Raw genomic sequence first — 25729 nt, 5'->3', positions numbered from 1 at the left:
TATTATTGAATTACACTTGAAGATGGTAGTCCTGGATTATAAGATACACATGGGAAGGTCAAGGCTAAGGTTTGCAAGTGTTCTTCTAAATTTTGACTTACATTAATTAGGTTGAGGTTTTAAGTAAAGTGTAAACCATTTGAAAGCAATATTTTCGTGAGTAAATTCAGGCAGATTTGGATTTTTTAAAAGCGTATGCGAAGTGGTGTGACGAAGCTAGGGCTGTCCCTTGAATGAGCTTAATCAGTCGCGTGCGTGAGATTAGTGTTTTCTTTGGGCCTTGTTTATGTTTTCTCAATCTGTCATTGAGCCTTTGATATGAGATATCCTTCCCTCTCATTCTCTGCATCTCAATCTGGGCACCGATAGGCAGAAGCGTTTGGCAGGTGTTTCAAAGCAAACCTAATCTCTCGCCACAAAACAGGTCACAATCAAGCACTTCCTGAACTCTCTAGGTATCTGTAGTGTGTTTTAAATACCACACATTTCTCGAGCTGAGAAATACATCTGCCTGTGTTTTGATTAACGTCCAAGTTGAGAGCATACTCAGGTGATGTTTATACTAAGGCAGGTGGTGTGGAGTTCGGTGAATGAGGGTGGGAGTTGAAGTGGAGCTTTTTCGTTCCTGTTTTACTCGGTGGCGGTCCAGGTGCTCGTCAGGCCGTTCGTGTGTTTAGAAGGGCCACAAGCTGAAAGCATGTCTGTCAATCAAATGCATAACTCCGACTTGTCTACAAACCTGGCTGATGATGACTGATCCCATGTGACTCACATGGGTTCACGAGTAGTATGCATTGTTCAGTTGTTATAGCGCAACTTGAAAATCATTCCATATCGATGATAAACAACGTCTATTTCCAGACTCTTAAAGTTGCCTAAATCTAACTTCTTAAGTTGGAGGTCGAACCACTATTGGCTACGTTCATCTAATTTTTATTTTTTTTTTAAGGCCCAGCCTGAGGCGTCTTCTTCGAAATAAACAACATTCATCAGCAGTTTCCTCGGGGCAAAAATGAAAAACAGAAGCTCAGCCATTCCTCAAACAAAATTATGAGTGTTCTCTGCACAAATACTTGCTTTTCTTTCCTCGAGGGGTAGAAGAGAATGTGAAGCATTTTACAGTTACAGTTAAAGGGATTCCATCTGAAAATCAGATCCGCAGCCGCTTTGCTCACCCGCCGTCCTGCCTATCTGCACCCTTCACTAGCGCATTCCACAGAGATCTCTGCAAGTCATTCAGCTCTTGGTCTACAGGGGTTTTTGACTTTGTTCCAAGTGACTTATCAGGATTCCCAGTCTCTGTTATTCCTGCTCAAATTGTTTTTATCTAGGATCTTTATAAGGAGTGACGTATACATCAGTCTCATGGTTCTAATCTGATGGCAAAGGAGTGATTCATTAGATCAAGTGGAACTAATTCGCACGCACATTTTGCACAATCTATTATTAATGCTAGAAAAACAGGAGGGTGGTTCCTTATACAAGTTCATTTTGAAACACATTGTATATTAAAAAATAAATTACACATCTAAATCCTGGAAATCCTGTTCAGATCTGTTGATGTGGTTCAGTGTGCAAATTTTATAAGTATTCATTTTAACTTATAATTTGTGTTACAAATAAAGTTGCACATATTTAACTGATATGTAATGAAGGAGTAGTGTATGGGCTCAGGTGAATTTATAATAATTCAGCCGAATTTGTAATAATTCCAAAAATTCAGTGTTAAGCAGCAGAAAACTTTTGAAACATAGTAGCTTCTAAAAGTTTTGAAATCTAAGATTATTTCCCTCCTGCAAAGTGAGCCAGGTTTTACGCTATAAATAAAATTATGTTACACCTACATTATTTTCTCTTCTGTGTACTTTCTGTTTAATAAATTGCATGATAAAATATGCATCCAAAAAATTATTTTTGGTTTTATTATTATTATCTGAGCATTATTAAGAGTAATTGCGGTGTAAATAAACATCTTTTTTGAAGTGTTACATGTAACTGACATTGGTACCTGCAGGATTTGTTACTGTTTGTTTTTATTATCATTTCACACATTTTTTTAAACATGTGCAGTTTGGAGATATCGAGATGATAAGTTGTTAATTGATAAGTGTTCCGGCCATTTGGTACAAGTTGTGCTGATCAAGGCAGACAAATTTATTCTAATCTCCAGTCATTAATCGACATTCCCTCACCCGGCAGCATTCCCTTGACCGTGACGCAGAGGCACGCGTGCATGGCGCAGACGGCAGCCTTACGACAGCGGCGTAAACAACTGCCCATCCTACACTGACACTGAAGGGCCAAGCCTAGCGATTCTGATAAAATAAAAAAACTTTAGGTGAGATGTCATCTCAAACAGGCTGTGTCCTTCGAAACAAAGGCAAAAGACAAAAAACAAAGTATACAGAACAACGGCATCAACAAAACATGACTGATACCTCACAGACTTCCTGGTAGGCTTGGACCAAGCCTGACAGGTTCTTGAAAGAGGTAATGTTTCTTCTTCCCAATCAACAATTTGATTACATAGACTGTTTAGTGTGTGGCTCTGTGGATTAGGACTATCAGTCCGTGTTTGGCACAGCGATGTCGCCATTGGGCCCTTGAAAAGGCCCTTAACTCCAACTACTCCAGTTACTTACTGGATGACCTGCTTCTCTATTACACATCATTTTGGAAAAAAAAGGTGTCAGCTAAATAAATAAAAATGCAAATTCAATGCCAGTGGGTTAGCAAGTGTAACAAAATACCACTCGACGATTGATTATTGTTGTTGCTTTTTTGTGCGCCAAAAAAAAGTATAAGAGAGTAAAGTGTCCCTATTATGGCCTGAAAAAGTCAGATTGAGGGATAACAACATATTCTCACTACCTATTTCGAGAAATGCGACCAAACTTTAAAAGTATAAAGTGTTTAAGTTGTATTTTTACTCCATACCGTATTTTATTTTATACTCTATTTTCCATTCATTTTAAGTTTTTTATTTTAATTATTTTATTCTTATCTTTTCCTTACATGTTACTTTTCTTTGTATTGCATATTTCCTTTAAAGCACAGTTCATGAAGTAGGTGGAAAAGCATTTCCCTACACAGAAGTACAGTAATGGTTGTGCATGTCACAAATAAAGCTCGAAACTCGAAACGACTCTTTTCCCCCCATGCTCTCGTGCCTCATATATTAAAAAATATGAGTCATCGAAAAGAAGGGTATGCTCTGTTTTTGAGAGCTGTAATCTCTGCCATAATCTGTAAGCAGTAGAACGTGTAAGATTCCGGTGGCAGACTTGAACTTACCAGGTCCATCATTGGTAATTACGTACTTCTGAAAGTGTCGGAGAAACGGATCAGAACCACAAAAGACAACCTTACTTATGTTACTCTAATAGACTATATGCTACACGCACTGCTTTTTCAGTGAAGCGGAAAGGAGAGATCATTTATTTCCTGCAAAACTTAACAGAAAACCTTCATAAGGTACGTCCGATGTAGATACTTTCAAACCATCAAAATCACAAAAAGAATCACAATAATAATAAAATGAATTCCAAATAGGGTACGACTGGATACTTCACATACAACCAAACAGACGTGCGACTACTCAGGATAAGCAGCTGTACAATGCACACCTAAACAGAAGTGTATGGAATGTGGAACATCACAATAGAACAATGTATAGTTTGTTTTAATACACACACGTAAAGCATGTCTAGCTCATCCTTAACTGTCCTCAGTCAAAAGAAAATTATAATGTAAATATTATATAACAGCTATTATGAAAGATAATACAGCAGAAGACTGACGTCACCTTCTAGCAAAACTGCATTCCTTTCACAAGAAATCCATCACGTAACTCACCTGACACACAGTAAATCACTGTTGCTTATTAGCTGGTGATAAAAGCTATTTGATGTCGTAAATTACGGTGTATATTTAGAAAAATGTTGGCTAACGGATGTCAACATGAGACAATGGGTTTACCTCAGCTCAAGATTAGCTGGAGGCTGAAACACCCTAGAGCACACACAGGTTCAGCAGGTCATGTATAAGCTAGATGGATCTCTGTGACACACACAGGCTACAGGCTACAAACCAAAATTCAAGGAAAGCTTTGTGAAGCCACTGCTGGTAGCTGTCAACTCTGTGGAAAGTCCTCCATAGAGAGCAACATCTGATACTGTTATTGTAAGATAATCCCTACTGATTCAACAGAACAGTAAAGTAACACTTGCACGGGGGTAAATAAGTGACAAATGCCTTCTGTATCGCAGTATAAACCTCAACATGAATCACAGAGCAAACTGGCCTCAACACATTGTGTAACTGGGCACCAGTAAATTGATACAACACATTGGTGTAATTTCATGATATTGGCATACTGATGTTGTTATAATGTGCACAATGTTGCTATTCTTTCTTCCACTCTGCACACCCATTTGATCTATGCAGGGCTGCAAGGGTCTGGAGCTCATTCCAGAAACAACGGGCGAAAGGAGAGTGCAGATATGTGGCATGTTTAAAGCAAGAGTTAGCTGTCCAGTTAGCTGTGCACCGGGGCTTACCAATAAAATCAATAACCATTTCATCTGTACTTGACATTCAGCTGGAGGGCACGGGTCCGTGTCAGTCCCCTTTGATTCTCACCAATAAGTGAACCGCGGAAAGAGTGAGGTTTTAAATCTATCCTGGACCTTCCGTTGCAGGAGGAAGGTAGATTACCACTGTGCCGATTCCCTCATCAATCAGAATCATTCTTAAAAGAGCAGGTGAACTTTCCTATGCTGCAGACACTTAAATATAATACAAACAGATGTATGCAAACAAATGGACGCTCATTCATGACACTCGCTCACGAAATGACGTAAACACGCCTACATCTGCGGTACGTGCACAAAGGCGCCCGCATAAACATTCAGAGGCGCTCATGCGCACATGTATGCAAGCGTGTACACACACACACACACACACACATGGGCTGGGCACATCTTGTCGAGGCTTAGCCCTTCGGAGAGACACAGAGGGCATTTGGCAGAGTGAAACTTGGAGGTAAATCTCCCAAAAGCCAGCTGTCAGCTCTGGTTGGCGTCGAAGCCTTCTGCAGCGGTGGCATGAGTCTCCGCCCCTGCCATGGTCTGGGGACCACCAGGGAACTCTGTTTATGGAAGTCCCCAGACAGGCCGGTCCAACAACCTAGTTTAGTTTTGACTTCAAGGAGTAACCATTTCAAGAAGCTCCTTAACAAACAATGAGGAAAAGTGAAAAGAGGCAGTCTCTTGCGCGTTGAAAGCACTACAAAGGCAAATTTTTGTGCTTCATTTTGGCTGCAATGAGCAATAGAACGTTGTTTAATAAAACAAGCATGGGCATAAATTATGTGGTGGGGGGGTTGTAACCGCCCCAATAATCAAAACCCGCTATATAACATATATAACATAACACCCCAGACCACCTTAAATGGATGTTCAACCCAGTGTTTTGCCCTTGGCAGCACACAATAATAAATTTGTACAAACCATGTCATAATAATTATCTTTTTTTATCCTTTCGCCACTTACCCACAAATCATAGGGTGGCTCTCCTACTTGAGAGACCCAAAGATAATGTGTCAAACAGGTTCTAAAGCTATGATCCATTCCATCAGCCAAGGAAGGAGGACATAAATGTCCAAAATATGACTTTTCAACAACCCGTAATAAAATAAGTTTTTTGTTATACATTTTTGTGTGCTTTTTATTGGAAAACACACAGCCAGACATCTGTAACAGGAGTTTTCAGACTTTTATTTTGAATGTGGGGTATGGGGTGACAGAGAGGACATGAATTTTAAGTTTGTGGTGCTTCTGGAGTCAGTTGTGGTGTTCTGAGCTGGCTGCATGGTTGGATAATAAAGTTCCAGTTAAAATACCTCTATAGTCCTAGGACTCATTTGGTTGTGGTAGACCCACATCCAAAGTAACTGATATTGATAGACTGCAATGGGGTAACAGTCTGTCTCCAAATGAAAGTTTACACATCCACAAGGCAGATTGCATGTAGGCAGGTTGAGGAGAATTTTTGTAGGTCATCTCTGCTTTGAGCAGTACAGTAGTGGCCAAAATTGTGGCAACACCTAGCATTTTTTGGCATAACGCTTTAAAAATTACTACACAGAGATTGGCGATAATGTTTATAAAGAATCAAAGAATGTTACAAATATCATACTGTGGCGTCGGACGGACCGAGGCATCGCGGGGGCAGAGAGAGACACAGACACTCGCTGGCCGGGGAGATCTCTTTATTAGAATTCCAGAAAGGGACTAGATCTGGCAACCAACAAGCCCCGAACCAACTACACATAAAAAAACACAAGGTTGTCAGACTCTGAACTGTAAGATACACACATGGTGGGAGATTTACGTAAGCTAACTACACACGAGGATCGGACAGGGTAGACAAAAGATACGGGCAATCACGCACGACAATAAGGAAATATAACCATTAACAATAACAACAATACAAGGGCTATTTACAACTTGGGGCATGATGGGACATGCGCCCCGCCGGTGCTACTATACATCCATCCATCCATTTTTCAAACCGCTTATCCTACTGGGTCGCGGGGGGTCCGGAGCCTATCCCGGAAGCAATGGGCATGAGGCAGGGAACAACCCAGGATGGGGGGCCAGCCCATCGCAGTGCTACAAAACATTGGAGGATTAAATAAGTAACTGGAGCGACAGTTGAATAAAGTTCAGCAATCTCTTAAATTTGGAAGTGTTTCCACAATTTTGACCACCAATATGGAAAGGAACATGACCAAAAAGCCAGCATGAAGTCTAGTGGTAGTGTGTGGGTCAGTGGGTTATGACTCTGTGCCCATGATCTGAAGGGTGCTGGTTCAAATGGCTTGTAAGCTGATACTACAGGTGGGCCCCTGAATAAGGTCCATAACCCCCAATTGCTTCCAGGGAAACTCAACACTGGCCAGCCCTGTTGCTTTTGTGTGTGTGTATGTCTGTCAGTGTAAGATGGGATAGGCTGAAAAAGAATTTCCCCATAGGGGTCAATAAAGTAACACTATTATATTCCAAATATGCAAAATCACCATTTTTCTCTCCAGCTAAATGCTATTAGACAATCAGTCCATTGGGGATTTACACCTCTTTGGGTTCGAATTTCATGACACCGGCTATGGGACATGCAGCCGGCCATCACACGTCACACTCAAGCAGAGAAAACAGCATTGTTGAGCATGCATAATCCTACAGGGGTTAGCAAGGGGCTTGTAGCAAGGCATTGCTGAAATACACACACTTATTACATAGTTACATTGTTGCCACTTTAAAAGATTTTAATATAGTACACCTAACCTAACAAACATCACAGCCTAGCCTATCGCCTACCTTAAACATGCTTAGAACACATAACCTACAGACGGGCAATGTCATTAACACAAAGTCTAATTCAGAAAAAAGTCAGAAATATCTCATGTCATTTATTGAATAATGTGCTGGAAGTGAAAAGCTTATACCCACTGTAAAGCTGAAATATCTTAACACAGATCATTGTAACCCTGGAAGCACTTGTATTTGTATCAAGCATTCACCCACTGCTTCGAACCTGAACACCGTTCCATTTCAGGTGAAATATATAGATGCATATTTCATTGACAGAGCTGCGTTTGATTTAATGCAAGTACATTCCAGCCGGTGGTTTTTCAGGTTGCATCTCTGTGATTCTGGAGCAGGGTGCCAATTAACTGTGTAATCTTACTACTTCCGCAGAATCGTAATCAGACTGGCAGGGGGCCTCCTCATTGGGGAGAGCGGCCACAGTAAAGGAGGCTGAAGGAGAAAGGAGCTCGCAGCCAGGCCACGGATCTCGTGCGAGGCTTATGCGTGAGTAGGGTGTTTGGCTCCACTTTCAAGTTCAGACAAAAAAAAAAAACATAACAGCTGCCAAGTAAAATGTCATCTGTAGGCACAGCAGCGGAGGAAAGATTAAGAGTGCGATGTGCCTGGTCAAAAAAGAAAGCCTGCAGCGCTGAATGGAGGTAGGCCGTATCAGGCCGTGCGATAACAGACGGCTCAGCGTGTGCGCGCCTCTCTTTGGCCACTCCCTCTGCGCCTGGCACATGGGACGGCCTAGCGTGTGAGCTGCCGGTGATAGCAGCGTATCTTTTCACGCGAGCCCGCATTCCCACAATCCTTTGGCCCCTCTGACAGCTGAATCCAGGCACTCCATTGGTGAGACAGGACTCGTGTCAGTGGCAAACTTACTAAATCTGTGAAAGGACTGCTATAGCAAAAAATATTTCGATTATACCTTTTTTCCAAAGTCTCAATCATATGTGCCTTTGACAAGGCTTGGCACATAATTTATCCAAGTAGCATATCTCCGTAACAGCTCCCATCAATATGGGAAGAGTATTCAAAACTGAAATATTACAGAGGAGACTTTCACAGATATTAAATACACCAAAACATATACACACAAAAGCACAGCAACATGCCATCTACCATGCAACCTCTGGGGTCCTCTTAAGCCGAAAGCTGTTTGTTTGCCCAGACTCTTGGACGGCTGAGATGCATTTATTTCTTCCAGAACTACGTTTTGTACAGGGGGCAGGATCCGGCACAGCTTACAAAACACCTGAGAGCCGGCAACAGCAACGTAGGTGGGGAAAACCAAAGTACGACAAGCTTGACAACTGTCATACAATGAAAATAAATGACATCGATAATGGAACACTTACGACCAGCTTTTGGAAAACATGAATAGACTGAAAAGAGAACCAAACAATACAAAAAGGTGCTCTACGAGCAGGAGTGCATTTTACCTACAGTTGTTCATTTGGATTGCTGGAGTATTGTGTTGCAACAGCTGCTACTGTACTTATATATCTTTCTCAGAGTATCATATACGAATAAAGTTCAGTATTATTCCGGAAAGCAAGTAACTTTACAGTATTAATAATAAAATTATTAGGAGTAACAGTAGCATTTTCAAAGGAAAACACAAAACATCCACACGAATGCTCACAAAAGACATCAGTGGTTCTGCTTCTCCCCGTGTAAAAAAAAAAAATCACATAGAATGGTTACATAAATGCAACATACTTGTCCCTAAATATAATGATTAAGCTGAGCAATGAGGCATGGAGAAGTGGTTAAAGGTGCAATAGTTGCACAATGACGTAATTAAAACCTGAAGAATGTGTTGAATTGCTGATTAATATACTCCCGTCATAAAAGCAGCAATTAGCCCAAATTGACTTTCATAGGAAACCTTGAATACAAACAGACTGTAACACCTTAATGTGTATTCCATTGTTTAATTGTTACTTTGTTATATGCAAAGCCGATTCATTGCAAGGATTTGCACTACCCAGAACTTTCAACCGTTCGCCTTCAATTGTATTCTGGCATAAATATCAAGACTTGAATAAGCCAGGGGATCTATCACACTCCAACGCAAACCCCAATTCCACCCTTCCTGGAATCGGGTTAGGTTGCTGGTGACGTTAGTCTGCTGTTGTAGGTTAAGACTTACCACAAAAGAGTTTTGCACAGGTTATTTTTGCCATCAATCAATCAAACTTATGCCAGCATTAAAATGTAGAGGAGCATATTACATAGGAATGTACTGTAAATAATGGAATTGGGATTTAAGCCCTCAACTCTGCCACAGGCTACAAAGACCACCCCAGAGTTATAAACTGTGCATATATCCACCTAAATAACGTTATAGGGTGACCGAAAAGAGGAGAAATGCGTATTACGAGATTTGGAGAAGACGGGTATCTCTATAAAAGAGATGTGTATCTTCATGAAAGAGATGTGTATCTCTGTGAAAGAGGGGCATCGAAGTGCAGGAGGTGAGTATTGTGGATGCATGATGGAGAAATCTGTGTGGGAGGTGTGTGCCTGTTTGTCAGAGTGCCGAAAGCTGAAGCTCCGGATTATAAAAGCCAGGCAAACAGCCAACAAGGTAATTACACTGTTAGTATCCTAAGAGGCAGTTTAAAGGAACAAAAATGTTTGTAACTGTGATACAGATTGTGGGTGGGATGTACAATGCACTATCTGCTTGGTTTACAGCTTAAGTTAGTGCTTGACAGCACATGATAATCGCTGTATGTTACTGTGTTTCTTGGGAAACACAGGGCTAAACACTATACCCTTCATTATCTTCGCTATATGGCACCACAGAGAAACTGGCGAAGCACGCAAACAGACAAAGCACATAGCATTTCCAAGCACATTCTAATAGGAGCTTTGCAGAAAATGTTAAGTTCATTTCCCAGCATCTTTAAGAGAACCACAGAACTGGTATTAATTCAATAAATATTAACAAATAAAGAAAATATTGGCATCAAAAAGCAAAGACTTCTGAATTAGAAAACAAAAGAATTTAAAAAAAACTGCCTTCTCGCCATTTCTGAAAAGGTGGGACCCGTGAGCTTTGCATTTAACCAGCAAAATTTAACCATTTTGCTTTGTATTTTGAGATAAGTAAGAAAATAAAACACTTTACTGAATTACAGCTGCCAGTCAACCCATCAGGCAACACAGGTGGCTGCTTTCAAAATTAACGTGGGATAAATGTTCTTTAACTGATAAAAGTAAATATTCACACTGGACTTAATAATGCATGAAAGCGTATGTTTACAGGCTAGCTTAGATCTACATCTTTGGATTTACGTGGAAAACCAGCACTTAGCAACTCAGTTACTACTCAAGTACAAATCATGAACAAATATAGTAACCGCTATGAACCGCTATGACTTATTAATGATGAACATGGGATCAGTACGTAACTAACACTTAGTTTGTGGTTGATTAATACATTAAGTAACAGTGTACTGCTACATTATTTGTGCCCCCAGTAACATTACCCCAGTGTTTTGTTTTCCGTTCGTTTTGATTTTGGAGAAATGTGCCCATTTTCACACAACATACTTTTCTTCTCACTGCATATATAGACAATTCCCCGGTTAAGATGGGGTTACGATCTGATAGACCAATCATAAGTTGAAAATGTCCTAAGGCAAAAATGTATTTTAATACTGTACACCTAACCTAGCAAATATTATAGCCTAGCCTACCTTGAACATGCTTAGAAAACTTACTTTAGCCTACAGTTGTCAAGTCACACAAAGCCTATTTAATGATAAAGTGTTGAATATCTCATGTAATTTATTGAATAATCATACTCATCGTAAAGTCAAAATTTCGTAATACAGACCAACGCAACCTGAGGAGCATCTACATGTAGATTACCATCTTTGTATGTCAACCAAAACCTCTTTATGCAAACTGTCATGGGTATTTTCCACATATGAACCCAGATCAAAAGTACGCACACAGGAAGTGACTGAACACTGGTGAAGCTAAGCTATTTTCTGGAAAAAAAAAATCAAATCAGAAATAGACCCAGAAGTCATTTAATCAGGTCATCATAATAACCCACTTTGTGTGTAACCCCTGCCTAGGCTGCTTTCCAGCGCCTTTTTTTGTTTCTGCATATTCATTCTGCGTTAATTAAGAGCTGCTGTCTGATCAGTGCCTCTGGCGCAATACACAATGTAATCTAATGTCTCCATAAATCTCATCACAGCTTTCTGTCACAGGCTGCAGACTATAATTCTGAAGTGGGTGGGGCTTGCCCTGCTTCTGATGAAACCACAAGTCACGCAAACAAACCTGCTGACCCTGATGTGGCCCAGATGCCACTCTGAGGTCAAATAAAAATGTCTGAGCCATTCCCAGACATGAGGGGACAGGTACAGGCCACGTAAGAGCATGCAAAATCTTCAGCAAAAAAAGATTAAAAGGAGAGTGTTGTTAAATAAACACATCGCCATCTATCCAGTCTTTTTTATGCATGAGTTATATATACTGATACATGGTTGAAGACTAGAATCTATCCCAGCAGAATCATGCCACAAGGCAGGGAACACCCTCAAAGCTGGGCTGCACGGTTCTTCCTACATTGCACAGGTTCAGGTACCTTCTGCATGGACTCTTCGGACACATGACTGGCATTTAAAAGTTGCAGTTAAAAGTCTGTAATGACTATTACAATGTTTTACACAAATTTCTTTGTGTCCTGAGTGCACCCCTTAAGGTAAAGCTCACATGAAAAGGGGGCACAAATAATGCAGTAGTGTTACTTTACATACTGATCCCAAGTTTGTTCATCATTAATCAATCATAACAGTTCATGTATTTCATTAAATTACTATATTTGTTCATGATTTGAACTTGAGTAGTAACTGAGTTACTAAGTTACTTGTGCCACCTCAAGTAAAGTGTTAATCACTTTTCTTTGTCACACATTCCTGAAAAAATATAGTAAGATTCTGCCTATATTTCATGAAAACTTTTTGACATTTTAATTGTTTTCTATTAAAAGTTACAAAGCACAAAATGTATGTGTTTACAATATTTTTAAAAAAAATGTTTCGGAAACCCTGAGTAGCGTTAAAACTTCTTTTGTTACACTTCCTAGCATCGGGCTGGCCCCCCATCCTGGGATTTTCCCTGCCTCGTGCCCATTGCTTCCGGGATAGGCTCCGGACCCCCCGCAACCCAGTAGGATGAGCGGTTTGGAAAATGGATGGATGGATGGAAGACAATACAACCTGACTGTAACTGAAACCTTTGCCTAATGAAATCATACAAGTCTGTTGTCAACATCTTTAAACTCTGATGCTTCTGTTATGTGGCACTTCAGTCTCCTTTTTGGAGACAGTGGAGTTCAGATCAGGTCAGAATATCAAGGATATACTCATTATAATAATTATATTGCATCTTCTTTATGAGTTTAATGCTACATTAGAGTCCAATTTATTTCTTTCCTTACTGGTCAAATCATCATGTGATGCATAACAGTGTAGATCCAGGTTTACCTCTTTCTCTACCTTATTAAAAATGTTCGCTCTTCCCTCCGCTTCCCTCCCCACACATACATGAGAATATACGAGTGGTCAATCAAATCCCTACTACGTCTGGATGCCCTTAGCCAATAACGTTAATTCTGATTCCGATATGTGTTTTGACTCAACAATACAAAGATTTGCATAGACAAAAGTGTTTGGTGCTTGGAAATGCAATGTAGATATAAAAAATTGAGAGTCAATGCTTTTCAAAACAACAAAATTCCTCACGCCTCTAATATCATCTTTCAAGCTAATGCCAGCAAGAACCTGTGGTACAGCGAAGTATCACATTTGGATGTCAAAATATTGGCACCACACTAAAGGGACACCTTAGAGGGTGCAGCTCACAATCAACGGCAATTGTGCCTTGAAAGCTTCACATTTTTTCGGTTTGCTTTTAAATTATTTATGTATCATTTGTTTACCTGGAGTTGCGTCGCTTTTAGTGTGAGAGGAATGTAGTTGTGAAAGGAGTAGAGCGTTTTTGCGTGAGATTGCATTGAGGTGTGGTATGTTTGGCTGGGTGCATTTTGCCATTGTGTGATACTGGACGGGTAGGGTTTGGTTGAGCGGTCAATTAGATTTATTGTTGAAGCTGATAGAGGGAATGCGTTTGGTTTTATGCAAATTTGTTGTAATACTGTTCCATAGAAGAGCCAGAGCCAAATCTAGGCGAGGGAAGCACATACGCAAAAACAAACAACAATGAACTGGATGCAGGCATTTAAGGGTCATGCAGGTTCCTCCTGCCTGCTCTGTGAACCCAACAACAGACAGGGGAGGAGAATACTTTGAATTCATTTGAAGTGAACATAGCCTGCAGGCTGTGTGAAGGTGTGGTGTGAAAAGACAGTTTAATGATTATCATTCACTCTAGAGGCTGCTCATAACTCCCATGTGGGTACTAGGCCCGTCGGTGTTTCTGTCTATGCTTTCTGTTTGTTTGTGAAGCAACACCTGCTCTCGACTGTTGGCAACTTGGCTGAACTCACACACAATTTCACCTGTTTACTACATCAAATCAACCGTCTAGGCATCCATCCTGTTTCTGTAACCGCTTGTCCTATTGAAGGCTGCAAGGGTCCAGAGCCAATCCTGGAGGCTACGGGCACAAGGAAGGGAACAACCCAGGATGGGGCGCCAACCCATCGCAGGGCTCACTCACACACACATATGGCAACTCCAATTAACCTCAGCGTGTTTTTCGACTAGGGGGGGTCCAGGGCACCTGGAGGAAACTCCATGACAATGTGAGGAGGACATGCAAACTCCACACAGGTGGAACCAGGGTGGAGACCCAGGTCCCAGAGGTGTGAGGAAACATTGCTAACCACAGAGTCACTGTGCTGCCCTACATCAAATCAATGACTATTCAAACTACTCTGGAGGAAACTCATTAGGGCCAATATATAATACATAAGGGCGGCCAATGGTTGAAGCCTCTACCACGGTTCCCTGTGTGTGGAGTTTGCATGTTCTCCACATGTCATCGTGGGGTTTCTCTTGCCGCCCCCTCACAGTCCAAAAACATGCAACAGTGAAATGTAATTGCATAACCGCTCATAGGTATATGTGCATAACTGAATGGTGTGTGAGTGCGCCTTGCAATGGGTTGATGATCTTGGGTTGTTACCTGCCATGCACCCACAGGTTCCAGGATAGGGTCCAGACCACCACCCCCGCCCCCAACCCTGAATAGAACAAAGAGCTTTGCAAAATGGATGGATATACATATGTGAGAGAGAGAGAGAATTCTGAGGGAATCCAAAATATCGGGAGGAATACCATACAACACAAAAGTTTATGTAATTAATGACTTCCGCAAGTCAATCTTCATCACAAGGAACTTCGCTAGTTCAGCATGCCAATGACCTGACACTGCACCCGATGTAGATCCCATAATGCTGTGAATAGCATATATGATGAGAGACAGAGACTAACTTCCACAGAAACTTTCTGCAAGGCATACTTGTAGTGATGTTTAGTTCTGGTTCCATACCTGTACTCCTCATTGTCTATTTTACAGAGCTCCTCTAATACCAACACTGTCAACACTGTGTCAGCATGACATAGCAACTTTCCCATTTATGAAATTCAGAAAAAAAAACCTCAGGCAAATTTGTTACAAAATAAGGATCATTTATCGGTTGAGGTGAACTTCACTTTGCCTATTATGAGAGTACTGTGGTAGACATCACTGCTGTTTTTCTTCAGAAATGAAATCATTCCCCATACTGACAATTGATATTGTGTTGTCTGTAATGTATATACATCGCAGAATGAGAAGGCAAACCTCAATTACTTGGCATATATTTTGTCAGTTGTCCAAAGATTATGCTTTCCCTTGCTTTCTTCGCAAAGACGTTACGGTTGGTAGTCTACTAGGACAGCAATCTTTCTCAAAAAGACCTCCTCAACATTTTTAAAACACAGTATGTTAATCAAATCAATGCTAATTTTCATTACATTTGTGAATGCGATATGACATTTTTACACAGGGGAGCAGAACTCATTTAACATACTTATCAAACATACCTAGTCATCCATCCATTCGCCCATCGAACCATGATGGTTCATGACCACTTATTCAGTAAAAGGTCACAACGCACATGAAACAACTGTTAAGACGCAAGGGGCAACATGAACACTGGAAGGGATGCTAGTCCATTGCAGGGAACACCCACTTATACAATAACACACTGTATGTAATTCCAGGATACTGATTCATCATTTTGGCCTGCAGAGTTCTTGAAGAAAACAGAGGAAATGATGCTTCACCACTCTTACATAAATCATGTTAGATTTGATGTTTTATCTATTTATCTATCAATATTCTAACTGCATACCCTATACTCAGGATGGTAGGGATTCAATTAATTAATTATACTTCCGAAAAAAATCTAAAGATTTCTCTTTATATCATACTTTGCCATGATTATTCAAGTTTACATTGAAGATTTCAGACCTTGCCCTTCTAAAACCCTCATTTCAAAAATAATCAATACGGTTTCGCGATATTTTGTATTGAGCAGTTACATAAACTGACTCAAATCTAATAAAGCTTAGATTCTTCCAATTTTCACCACAAATCCTTTGTGTAAATTCATCTTATACTACATTCCTGTTATATTTAGTTAGATACTGGTTTATCTGGTTTTAGGCTAAATTACTGCAGCACACCTTTGCTAGAAAAAATACTCAGCTCATTATTTGTGTTTATATTTTTCTGTAATAAAATATGGATGAAAATGAAGACTGTCATTCACCCAGAACCTCTCACCTTCCATCTCATTTGAAGGCCGTTGGGAATCCTGGAGAAGAGTCTAAATACTCCCATACAGTAAGAGGACAAGTCCGGGTTACGCTGTTGTTTCACTTGGCTTCCTTCCATTGCCCAATGACATAAAGTTACAGTAAATCGGTGATTGTATATTATACTAGGGTGTGTGTGTGTTTATTCTACAATGAACCTTTATTCCAATGTTGTTTTCATAAAAATTGTACCTTATGTTACAACCTATACCTATATCAACGAGAGCCTCCTGGTGCCTATCAAAGACCTTGAAATGTTTTTATAAGTCTAAACCACTTTCTCATAGTTTAATATTCACTTTAGTGTTGCTTGTTGTTGTTTTTACGCTAGAGTCGCGTGAATATTTTCTTGCAGATGACGTAAATACAGCTATTTAAAAAATGCCTACATTCATATACCGCTCTGTAACTATTTACGAAGTTTTTTTCCAGAATCTGAAAGAAAAAAAAAATAATAATAAAAAATAATAATAATACTCGCTTTACTTAAAGAATACATTGTTTTTCCGTATTTGGTAAACGTACGCCATCTGGTTGTCTGTAGGAAACACTCAGGTATTGGTAAGATACTTTGCTGTAAGACAGGTGTGAGGAAAAATGAGAATCGAAAGTAACTACCCGCTGAAAGTAATTTCAGATACCTATACATAAATGTATTAAATAAACAGAACGATATTAACTAATAACTAATAATCTTTAAACAAATATTATTTAAGTACTAGTATGTGTTATGTGAAATTAACGCAGCATTTGTAAGTATAGATACAGTACAATTAAACTGGTGCGATCTAATCGTTAAGTCTCGGCCCGCCCCTGTGGGCTGGACATGGAGGCAGAAAGTTGAAATAGTGCCTCCGAAACTCCCAAGGGGCATTTTGGATTTTGCACAACTGTAAAGATGCCATAAGTACCATCGGTGTATATTTAGTGCAGATGCAAACGGTCTCTATACGTTAACTGTAGATATACATTTGTGAGGCTGCTGATGAAGAAAAGTGGTTGCGGCTTGTTTCAGGAGTACGAGACTGCAGTTGTGGTGACTGACATCCAAAGAGCGTTTTATACAACATGAAGTTTGAGGTTCTGTGCGGGAGCCACTACGAGGCGAAGCGCTTGGAGGTTTGCAGCGACGCGGAAAGAAGCGCACCTTCGCCCCAGTCGGGGGAAGAGGGACTCTGCTCCGATGGCGACTATATGGCAAACAGTCCCGCACCAGCCGTATCGACGCCAAATGGAAAAGTCAAATCTTACACTCGGAGACCCAAACCTCCATATTCCTACATCGCCTTGATTGCCATGGCGATTCGTGACTCAACAACCGGACGTCTTACTTTGGCGGAGATCAACGATTACCTGATGAAGAAGTTCCCCTTCTTCAGGGGCAGCTACTCCGGCTGGAGAAACTCGGTCCGCCACAACCTATCGCTAAATGATTGCTTTCTTAAAGTACTTCGGGACCCCTCCAGACCTTGGGGGAAGGACAATTACTGGATGCTGAACCCTCACAGCGAATACACCTTCGCGGACGGGGTATTCCGGCGCAGGAGGAAACGCATCAGCAAGAAGTTCACCAAACCCCAAGAGGTCCTACAGAGCTCCAGCGACGAGGGTGTGTCGACCCCAAGCCCCAACGCGCCATTTAAGCAGGATGGAGGTGCTGCAAAGTTTTCTAGCTCTTTTGCAATTGACAGTATCCTCAGCAAGCCTTTCAAGAGGAGAGACGATGGGATGAGCAGGTTTGGAAGCCCCCCCATCGGCCCGATGAAGTGGCCCAGGAGTACTGACATGATGCCTTACGTAGTGAACTTCCCACCTGTGGCCGTTTCCCACCATCCGCCGATGCTCCAAGTCCGTTCATACGGCGCTCATTTGCTGCATGCGTTCAGGTGTGAGCCGGCCGCTTTGGTGGATTGCAGAGCAGATCGCTTAAATGCTCTACAGATGACCTCGGACGGCTTACCGATCACGGAGATGTTCCCTTGTGGTCGAGCTCCCGCTTCTTCGAGAACGGACAGCTATCGTTCATTCAAAATAGACAACCTGCTTTCTTAAAATATTGGGGACTTCTGTAGAACTATTTGTAAGCACTATACATATCATCGGTTAACAAAACGCAATTGATTGTTTTGACAAGATATTAGCAAACGGTTCTAGAGACAAAACAAAACACGGAGATTGTTATACTAACATGTCTTTAAATTATGTGGTAAGCTAACAGAGTGTAAATATATAAGTAACTAGTGATCTGCCACATTCTTAAAAATGTTTTTTCATGGATATTGCGGCATTTGTGTACCAAAATGCAATTGTAGATATCTTTATTCAAGAATAAAGAATAAGAATAAGTATTGTGGTTTAAATATGTCATAATAATGACAATTTTCAAGCCGTACTTGAATGTACACTCGGTCTATTTTAGAAAAAAAAACACCATAAATGTTTTCACATTTGTTTTTGAAACATGAATCAGATTTTATTTTTAATATTAAAAGTGGAAAAACTGCGAAAGAATTTGTAGCTGTAAGTATTTTCACTATCTTCAAGAAAGTTGCGATCGGAATAAAACCGCCTTTCATTGGAGCACGGTGAATTGGTGTTTTAAAAGTGCACGTTAATTGTGATTCTGCGTTGTACGTGTGTGTGAATGTGCCTGATCGCATCGCGTCCAGGGTGTCCCCTGCCTTGTGCCCGACGCTGCAGGCATAATGGAAGATTGATGTATGGATAAGAAGCAATTAATGTCCTCAAATCTTAAAAAGAGAGATTCTGCCGCCTACAAATCAATTTCTTATTGCCATTATTTTAATGAATGAATGAATAGTAGTAGATTTGAGAACACCAAACTGGCAGTGTTACTTAAATACTCACTGTTGATATTTAAGATCTAGGACCACAGCACAAACATCAGGCGCAATGTCAGGCCTTTGGCATGCTGAACTATAACAAAGTTCCTTGTGATGGAGATTAAATTACTTAACTTATTAATTAGGCCTACATAAACTTTTGTGTTGCATGGGTTTCCTTCCGATATTTTGGATTCCCTCAAGAGTCCCTATACATTCTCTCTCTCTCTCTCTCTCTCTCTCACTCGCTCTCTCTGGATGAATGGATGGGTGTGCATATTCAAGACGTTTGTTTGTTTACCTATCTATTCATTCATTCATCCACCCATTCAGTCAATTGCTCGTTCGTTTGCTGTAGTCTGACGTCCGTTAAAATTAAGGCTTCTTTTACTACACTGGAAGCGGATATTGGAATGGAATAAACCACATGAAAATCCCAACTAATTAGGCTACATTTTTCCACAATGAAGATCAAGAATGGGTATACTGGAAAAGTATTGGACCTCCTTAAAATGATCAGATTTGTCAAAATTACAAATGATACATACACAGAGTCTCCCTCTCAGTATTTGTAATTGCAAACAGAAGATCAATTATTTGTCAACAAATCCTTTAGTCAATCAAAAACTGAAAAATGATGCTTGTAAAAGTATTCAACCTCTGTGCTCTTGAAACTGCAGATGATATAGTTTGCCTCCACCTGCTGCTCTACCCCTCACTTTCATGCTGTTATTATGAATGAAAGGTGGAGGCAAAGGGTCTTTCAGTTGTACCCTTAGTTGTACGTAATTGTACCTTTTAAGGTACAGACAAGGACTCTGAGGAACAGCTCAAAGGTACAAACAGCATTAATGTACCATCACTGGTACAGAAATGTTCCTCAGAGTCCATTTATGTATCCCCCTTGAGAGTACAGCCCCAGTGACAAGCAAAGGTACAAATTTTACCCTTATTTCTGAGATCGTACTAAATTATAAGGAAGTTACAGATCAACCAAGCAAAGTGCATGCATTCAGAATAGGGTACAAAATAACCAAGAGGTTGGTCAGCCCAGTAAGCACTGCTGGATCAATACTGAGAACGTGTTGTGGAAAGGGTTCAGCTAATATATACACATACATGCAAGATGTATTTCAGTATCTGGTTAATTATACATAGGCAACTATTTTGCAAGCTTTATTCATTCTTGCCCTAAACAAATAATGTATTGCTACTATATCAGGTTAATGCAATTTCCATAAAAGTTATATTATATAGTAGGGCTGGACCGGGATTAAAAATCAGCCCTTGACTTTGGGGACCCCCCACAGAAAATTTTGCTGACTGGGGGGGTGCCCCATGCCGGCCCCCATGCCCATCGGCCCAGTGGGAAAATACCCAGTATGCCAAAAGGCCAGTTCAGCTGTGTTATAGAGTGCATCATCATAATTGTTGTCATCATGTCTTCCATCCATCCATCCATTTTCCAAACTGCTTATCCTACTGGGTCACAGGGGTTCCAGAGCCTATCCCGGAAACAATGGGCACGAGGCAGGGAACAACCCAGGATGGGGGGCCAACCCATCGCAGTGCACACTCACACACCATTCACTCTCACATGCACACCTATGGGCAATTTAGCAAGTTCAATTAGCTTCTGCATGTTTTTGGACTGTGGGGAGAAACCGGAGTACCCGGAGGAAACCCCACGATGACATGGGGAGAACATGCAAACTCCACATACATGTAACCCAGACGGAGACTCGAACCTGGGTCCCAGAGGTGTGAGGCAACAGTGCTAACCACTGCACCACCATGCCGCCCCCGTCATATTGTCTTCTAAGGGTAAAATGTGCAGAGTGGAGCTATATTGTTTCTGGAGTGTTTAAATAAGCCCTGTGAAGTGCTGGGCTCCTGGGTCTGTTTGGCTATCCATGCCCCATCATTGCCCCTGGCTCTATGTGTATATGCATTTTTGAGTCATCGTTCAGAATTTGTGCAGGTTTCTTCTGCGTACTCTGTATGTTTAAGCATCTCTGGATCTACCCTTACTGAGCAAACATGGGCCCTAGCATCGCATCCAGGGTGTTCCCTGTGTTCCTTCTTTGGAGAGAGAGAGGTAAGGAGCATGCACTGATTAGTGTGTTGCCACACCCACCACACAACAAACCACCTCAGGGATGAGAACCTGAGCACAGCCATGCAGTGGGCAATATCTCAGCACCACAGTAGTCTGACTGGACCAGCATGAGGTTTTTTCCCAGTGGCTGGAGTGCCAATCCTTCCACCAAACCCCAAGTTATTCCCTGTAAGTTGAAGGACCTCCTTATAGGGCTGGACACAGATTAACATCATACTCAGAACGAAGCAATTGCAGGTTAAGAGCCTTGCTCAAGGGCCCAATGGAGTAGAATCACTCTAGATATTCACAGGATTCAAATCAGTAACCTTCTAGTTGCTGGTACAGATCCCTAGCCTCAGAGCTACCACTCCATCCCAAGCATGCCAAGACTGCATATTATTTAATTATATTGTGCAGGGGCAGGCGAGATTAATCAATATGATACACAGGTGAAACTAATTAACTTAAAGGAACTAAACAGGGAAACTAAGAACTAACCAAGAAACAGGGAAAACAGAATCTAACACTGGGGAGTAACAGACAGGTAAAAACACAAGCAGGGGCACAAAGCATGAAACCAAAACCAAGTACAAATCACAAGACACAGGAATTAGAAAGCTCATACAACTGAAACACTAGGGAACAAAATACAAAAAAAGGGGGGAGGTGGGATTCGGACACATGACAAAGAGATTTGCAAGTAGCAAAATGCTCAAGACATTGAGCCATGCAGCTGACAGGCAATGGGAGGAAACACAAAGGCTGACAGGAGGGACAGGATGGCCAGTGATGCCGGCTGGTCAAACAGGGAAAGGACACAGAAGACTGAGACAACAGGAGCTGACCCTGACATTATTAGAGAATTATGAACAAGTCATAACACGATTCTATTTTTATTCATGCATTACTACCATTTATAAGCGGCAAAATTGAGCTTTATTGTAAAGAGGTACCTAAAAAATCTGTATATTTGCACTGCCAACATACACTGCAGAACTATAGCCACGCATCTGATATTAATTTTTTTTCTGCATCCATCAAGTTCTGAACATGATTTGACTATATGCAGTAATCATGGATGGTATTTGGAATAGTAGGTTGTTGCTTTATGGACACAAAAGTCTGAACAAAGGGCAGTTCTTTCTGGGAATTTGTCAGTCATGACGTTATTAGAACGCTTTCGGAAAACTCTGTCTAGATCTCGATGAAGAATGAGGGCAGATCAGTCCCACAGGCCGCACAGGCGGTTCCCTAGGACCAGCTTCTGAGGGGACACCAATGTATCCAGCCAATTAAGTCATTGCCCTGTAAGTCATGTTCAGCAGCAGTACTTCCGTATTTAGGAAGGGGGCAGTGGAAATCACAGAGGAGACACAATACGGTGGCGAGTAAGCATTGACAAACATTAAGACAAAACCATTGTCACATGAGTCAGATTGAGTTTGATTTTTTTGATAAAAGTAAATAGTAATACACACAGGTGTATTAGAACAAATGCGTTACATCGGGAGAAAACGGCAAGGTTATCGGTTTAGTCCATAACCTCGAGGAGGGTAAATATTTAACTAAAGCATCGGCCAATACTGCAGTTCGACAGACTGGATGATTCCCAGCAACTTCAGAGCGATCATATTAATAAATGACTTTAAATATTAACATTAACTATTTAGACGCTGGGAGATACACCGGCTAACCGCCAACACCACAATACCTCCAACGAGTTAAGTTCTCTCAACAAAATCTAGCTTTTATAATATATGAAGCTAAACATAACAAAACATCGCACAAAGCTGTTTTCCTCCCTATCGAACTGTGGTATCTGTCGATGCCTACGCTTCAGCGGTGGCACTTATCGTCATCAGGTCTGTGGAGTGAAGTTGTGAGGGACCATTATGCCTCCATTGATTCTGCTTCCCGATTTGCGTGCACGATCGCTGTTCGCTACAAAGACAAGGCACGAGTGACGAACGCGCCCTCCTGCTGCGATAAGGACTCAGAACTAGAGAATTTCAGCAGAGGAATGAATGAAAAAATGAGGGGGGCACAGTACCCCCCCCCCCCCCAAGAAAAATAATTTTTCGTGATTTGGCCCATACTTTCATGTACATTTCGCACCCTAATTCCATTCACGTAATTCATAATGGAATCCGTTTCTAAATAATGCGAAATTCTGCTACAAGTGTCGGTATGAAAGCAATGACAACATTTTTAAAAGGACGACGCTGCAGCCTGCAGGTAGAAAACTGAAATGACACACCTGAAAAATAGTCAATTTCAGTTTTGCCAATGGGAAGCCAGTCAGAAATCTACTTTAATTACAATTTCTGTAAATTTGAAAACCTTTGGCAGATTTTAAAACATACTTTTACATAAACTACATTTATATGAAACATGTCATACAATCTCATCTTCTCTGTCCTTTTGGTATCCTTTGTGTAATTGAACTTATGTATTGATTGCATATTTTCTTTTTATGAAAATGGCCATTTGCTTATAACTGTATGGTTGCAAACCACAGTAATGCGGAAAAAATGCATTCGATTTATCTTACAAAAGACATATTTCATGTTCATGTTTTCAGATGCCCGCAGATCAACTTAACAATTCGGTAAAGTTATCTATTTTATAATTTCTTAAGTGAAGCAAAATTATGCCAAAAACACAGGAGTTTGCCAGATGTATCATTGGTTACTTTTGGTAACTGAGATACAGTAACGAAGATCACTAACTCTGCGGTTAACTGTACGTCACACTTCCATACATACATGCACCTTCCAAGCGCTTATCCTGTCCTGCAGGGTCCTGGGCAGCCCGGTGTGCGGCCAAGGCAACAAAGGGCACCGGGCAGGGGTGTATTAGACAGGATGGCAGTTAGTACATATAACAAGATTTCTAAAAATAATTAACCAGCAGCCGCAGCCAGTGTTTGCATTCAAGATGCTGGTATACTCCGAGTTTTTTGTATTTTACATCAAATTTATAATGAAAGTTTTACTGGAATGATTGTTCTTTACCAACAATGGTTTCTGTTGAAGAATAATAACAAACATATTGCAGCTAGGAAACTGATTACGAAAGTGTGTCAGGTTTAAGGAATGTAAATTTAAGCTAAGTCACTTCAAAGTCATAGAAAATATTTAATAAATCCAAGCTATTCTACTGCCAGAGAGAAGAATTTCCTTTAAGTCCGTGATACATCCTGTAACCAGCAGGGGTTACCAGTTTTGATGTTAGGGGAAATTCTACGGTGATTATGTTCCCTTACCTTTGTTGTTATGCTACAGCACGATTGTATCTGTATATCCTTTGTATTGGGAAGGGCAAAAGTGCAAGAGTTATTGTTATGCTGACTTCAAAAAGTTATTTTTTTTCTTTCGCTGAGAAGCAGCCGCACAAAACAGCACATCCTATTTCATACACATACGCAGAAACAGAGTGTAACAAGGGGGAAAGCTATAGGCATCTAGATATCTGTATATATCTGTAGAGTTTTTTTTCTTCAAATTTCTGCCTTTTTACAGTTTAGTGAAAGTCTAGCGAAACTGCATATTAAATATAGAAAAATACAAATACTAGGGAAATTGTAGTTCATTTATATGAACGAAAGGCGTATAATTTATCAGAAGTGTAGGAAAAGTTTCACGTTAAATCCTAAAATCCTTCCTGCATTCTTAGGTAAAACGTCATATAAAATATTAATCTCATGGAATCCGCACTATTCTCCATCATCTTAACATTCCTTAAGAATGAACTTATTTGATGCAACTTAACAACAACAAAAATAACAACAATAATAATAACAATTTATTGTAATTAGAAGAAGAAGGACTCGTGCTTGGCGTCCTCGTATAAGAAAAGCTCTTTACATCTTGTCGTTCTTCTTTCCGCTAATGTCGCGCCTGGAAGATGCATGGGACCCGGACGGCAGTCGGTAAACGGACAACGTGGCGTTTTGTGTGGTATGCTGGCGGCGCTGGACGCAAAAAACTGCTTCTACTCACGTCAAATCCCGATCAACCCCGCCGCCCAAATAAGCATACAGGCTAAATAAAGTCTTGATCTTCACGCTACTTTAGCTCCACAGCTGTTTTCTTTGAATAACTGCATGTTACAATGTTCTCACAATGTTCAACATCGTTTACGATTGCAAATAGCCTTTATTGCACCATCTAAGCAATTTAGGCTATGTTTTGTAAATGGGAGTGTTGCTGCCCAGGAATTTTACTCTAATACTTAGCATTTGGTAGAATTGATTAGATTGGTGGATTCATGGTTAAATCTCCATTAAATATACTTTTATACCATATGGCGGTAAACGTAATTCTGAGTTCGAGATAGTTTGCAATGGCTTGAGATTACCCACATGTCCTGCATGGTAAGGTAAATTAACACGTGGTTATCTTAGGCTACTTTTGTCGGCGTACAGAAGCTTTTTCGTACTCGTGGAGTGTACACTGCAAACTGTCAGAGCAAATAACTCAGCATCGGGGCATATATTAATGAAACTGAAAATTACCTCAGCCTGAGCACTGAATCTTTATGGGGAGACGTTTT

General features: G+C 40.7%; 2 protein-coding genes across 51 annotated transcripts in view; one reads left to right on the top strand and one right to left on the bottom strand.

The window, feature by feature from the left end:
- LOC125740408 (uncharacterized) overlaps nucleotides 1-25729 on the bottom strand; it is a 43541-nt gene that overhangs the window by 17710 nt on the left and 102 nt on the right. For all 50 annotated transcript variants that reach the window (XM_049011418.1, XM_049011416.1, XM_049011417.1 and 47 more), the window contains exon 1: nucleotides 25692-25729. This exon is cut by the window's right edge and continues 102 nt beyond it. The gene's annotated coding sequence lies outside the window, so the exon portion shown is untranslated. The remainder of the gene's footprint in view (nucleotides 1-25691) is intronic.
- LOC125740414 (forkhead box protein Q1-like) lies at nucleotides 17091-18811 on the top strand. Its single transcript, XM_049011474.1, has one exon. It carries the CDS (start codon nucleotides 17300-17302, stop codon nucleotides 18281-18283), a length of 984 nt encoding a protein of 327 aa, XP_048867431.1. The 5' UTR covers nucleotides 17091-17299; the 3' UTR covers nucleotides 18284-18811.

Source organism: Brienomyrus brachyistius, chromosome 4 (assembly GCF_023856365.1).
Source record: "Brienomyrus brachyistius isolate T26 chromosome 4, BBRACH_0.4, whole genome shotgun sequence".
In the NCBI taxonomy this organism is placed as follows: domain Eukaryota; kingdom Metazoa; phylum Chordata; class Actinopteri; order Osteoglossiformes; family Mormyridae; genus Brienomyrus; species Brienomyrus brachyistius.
This window is presented reverse-complemented; position numbering and strand designations above follow the sequence as displayed.

Excerpts from the sequence above, each read along its gene's own strand:
- LOC125740414 (XM_049011474.1), top strand. The coding sequence starts at position 17,300 with ATGAAGTTTGAGGTTCTGTGCGGGAGCCACTACGAGGCGAAGCGCTTG.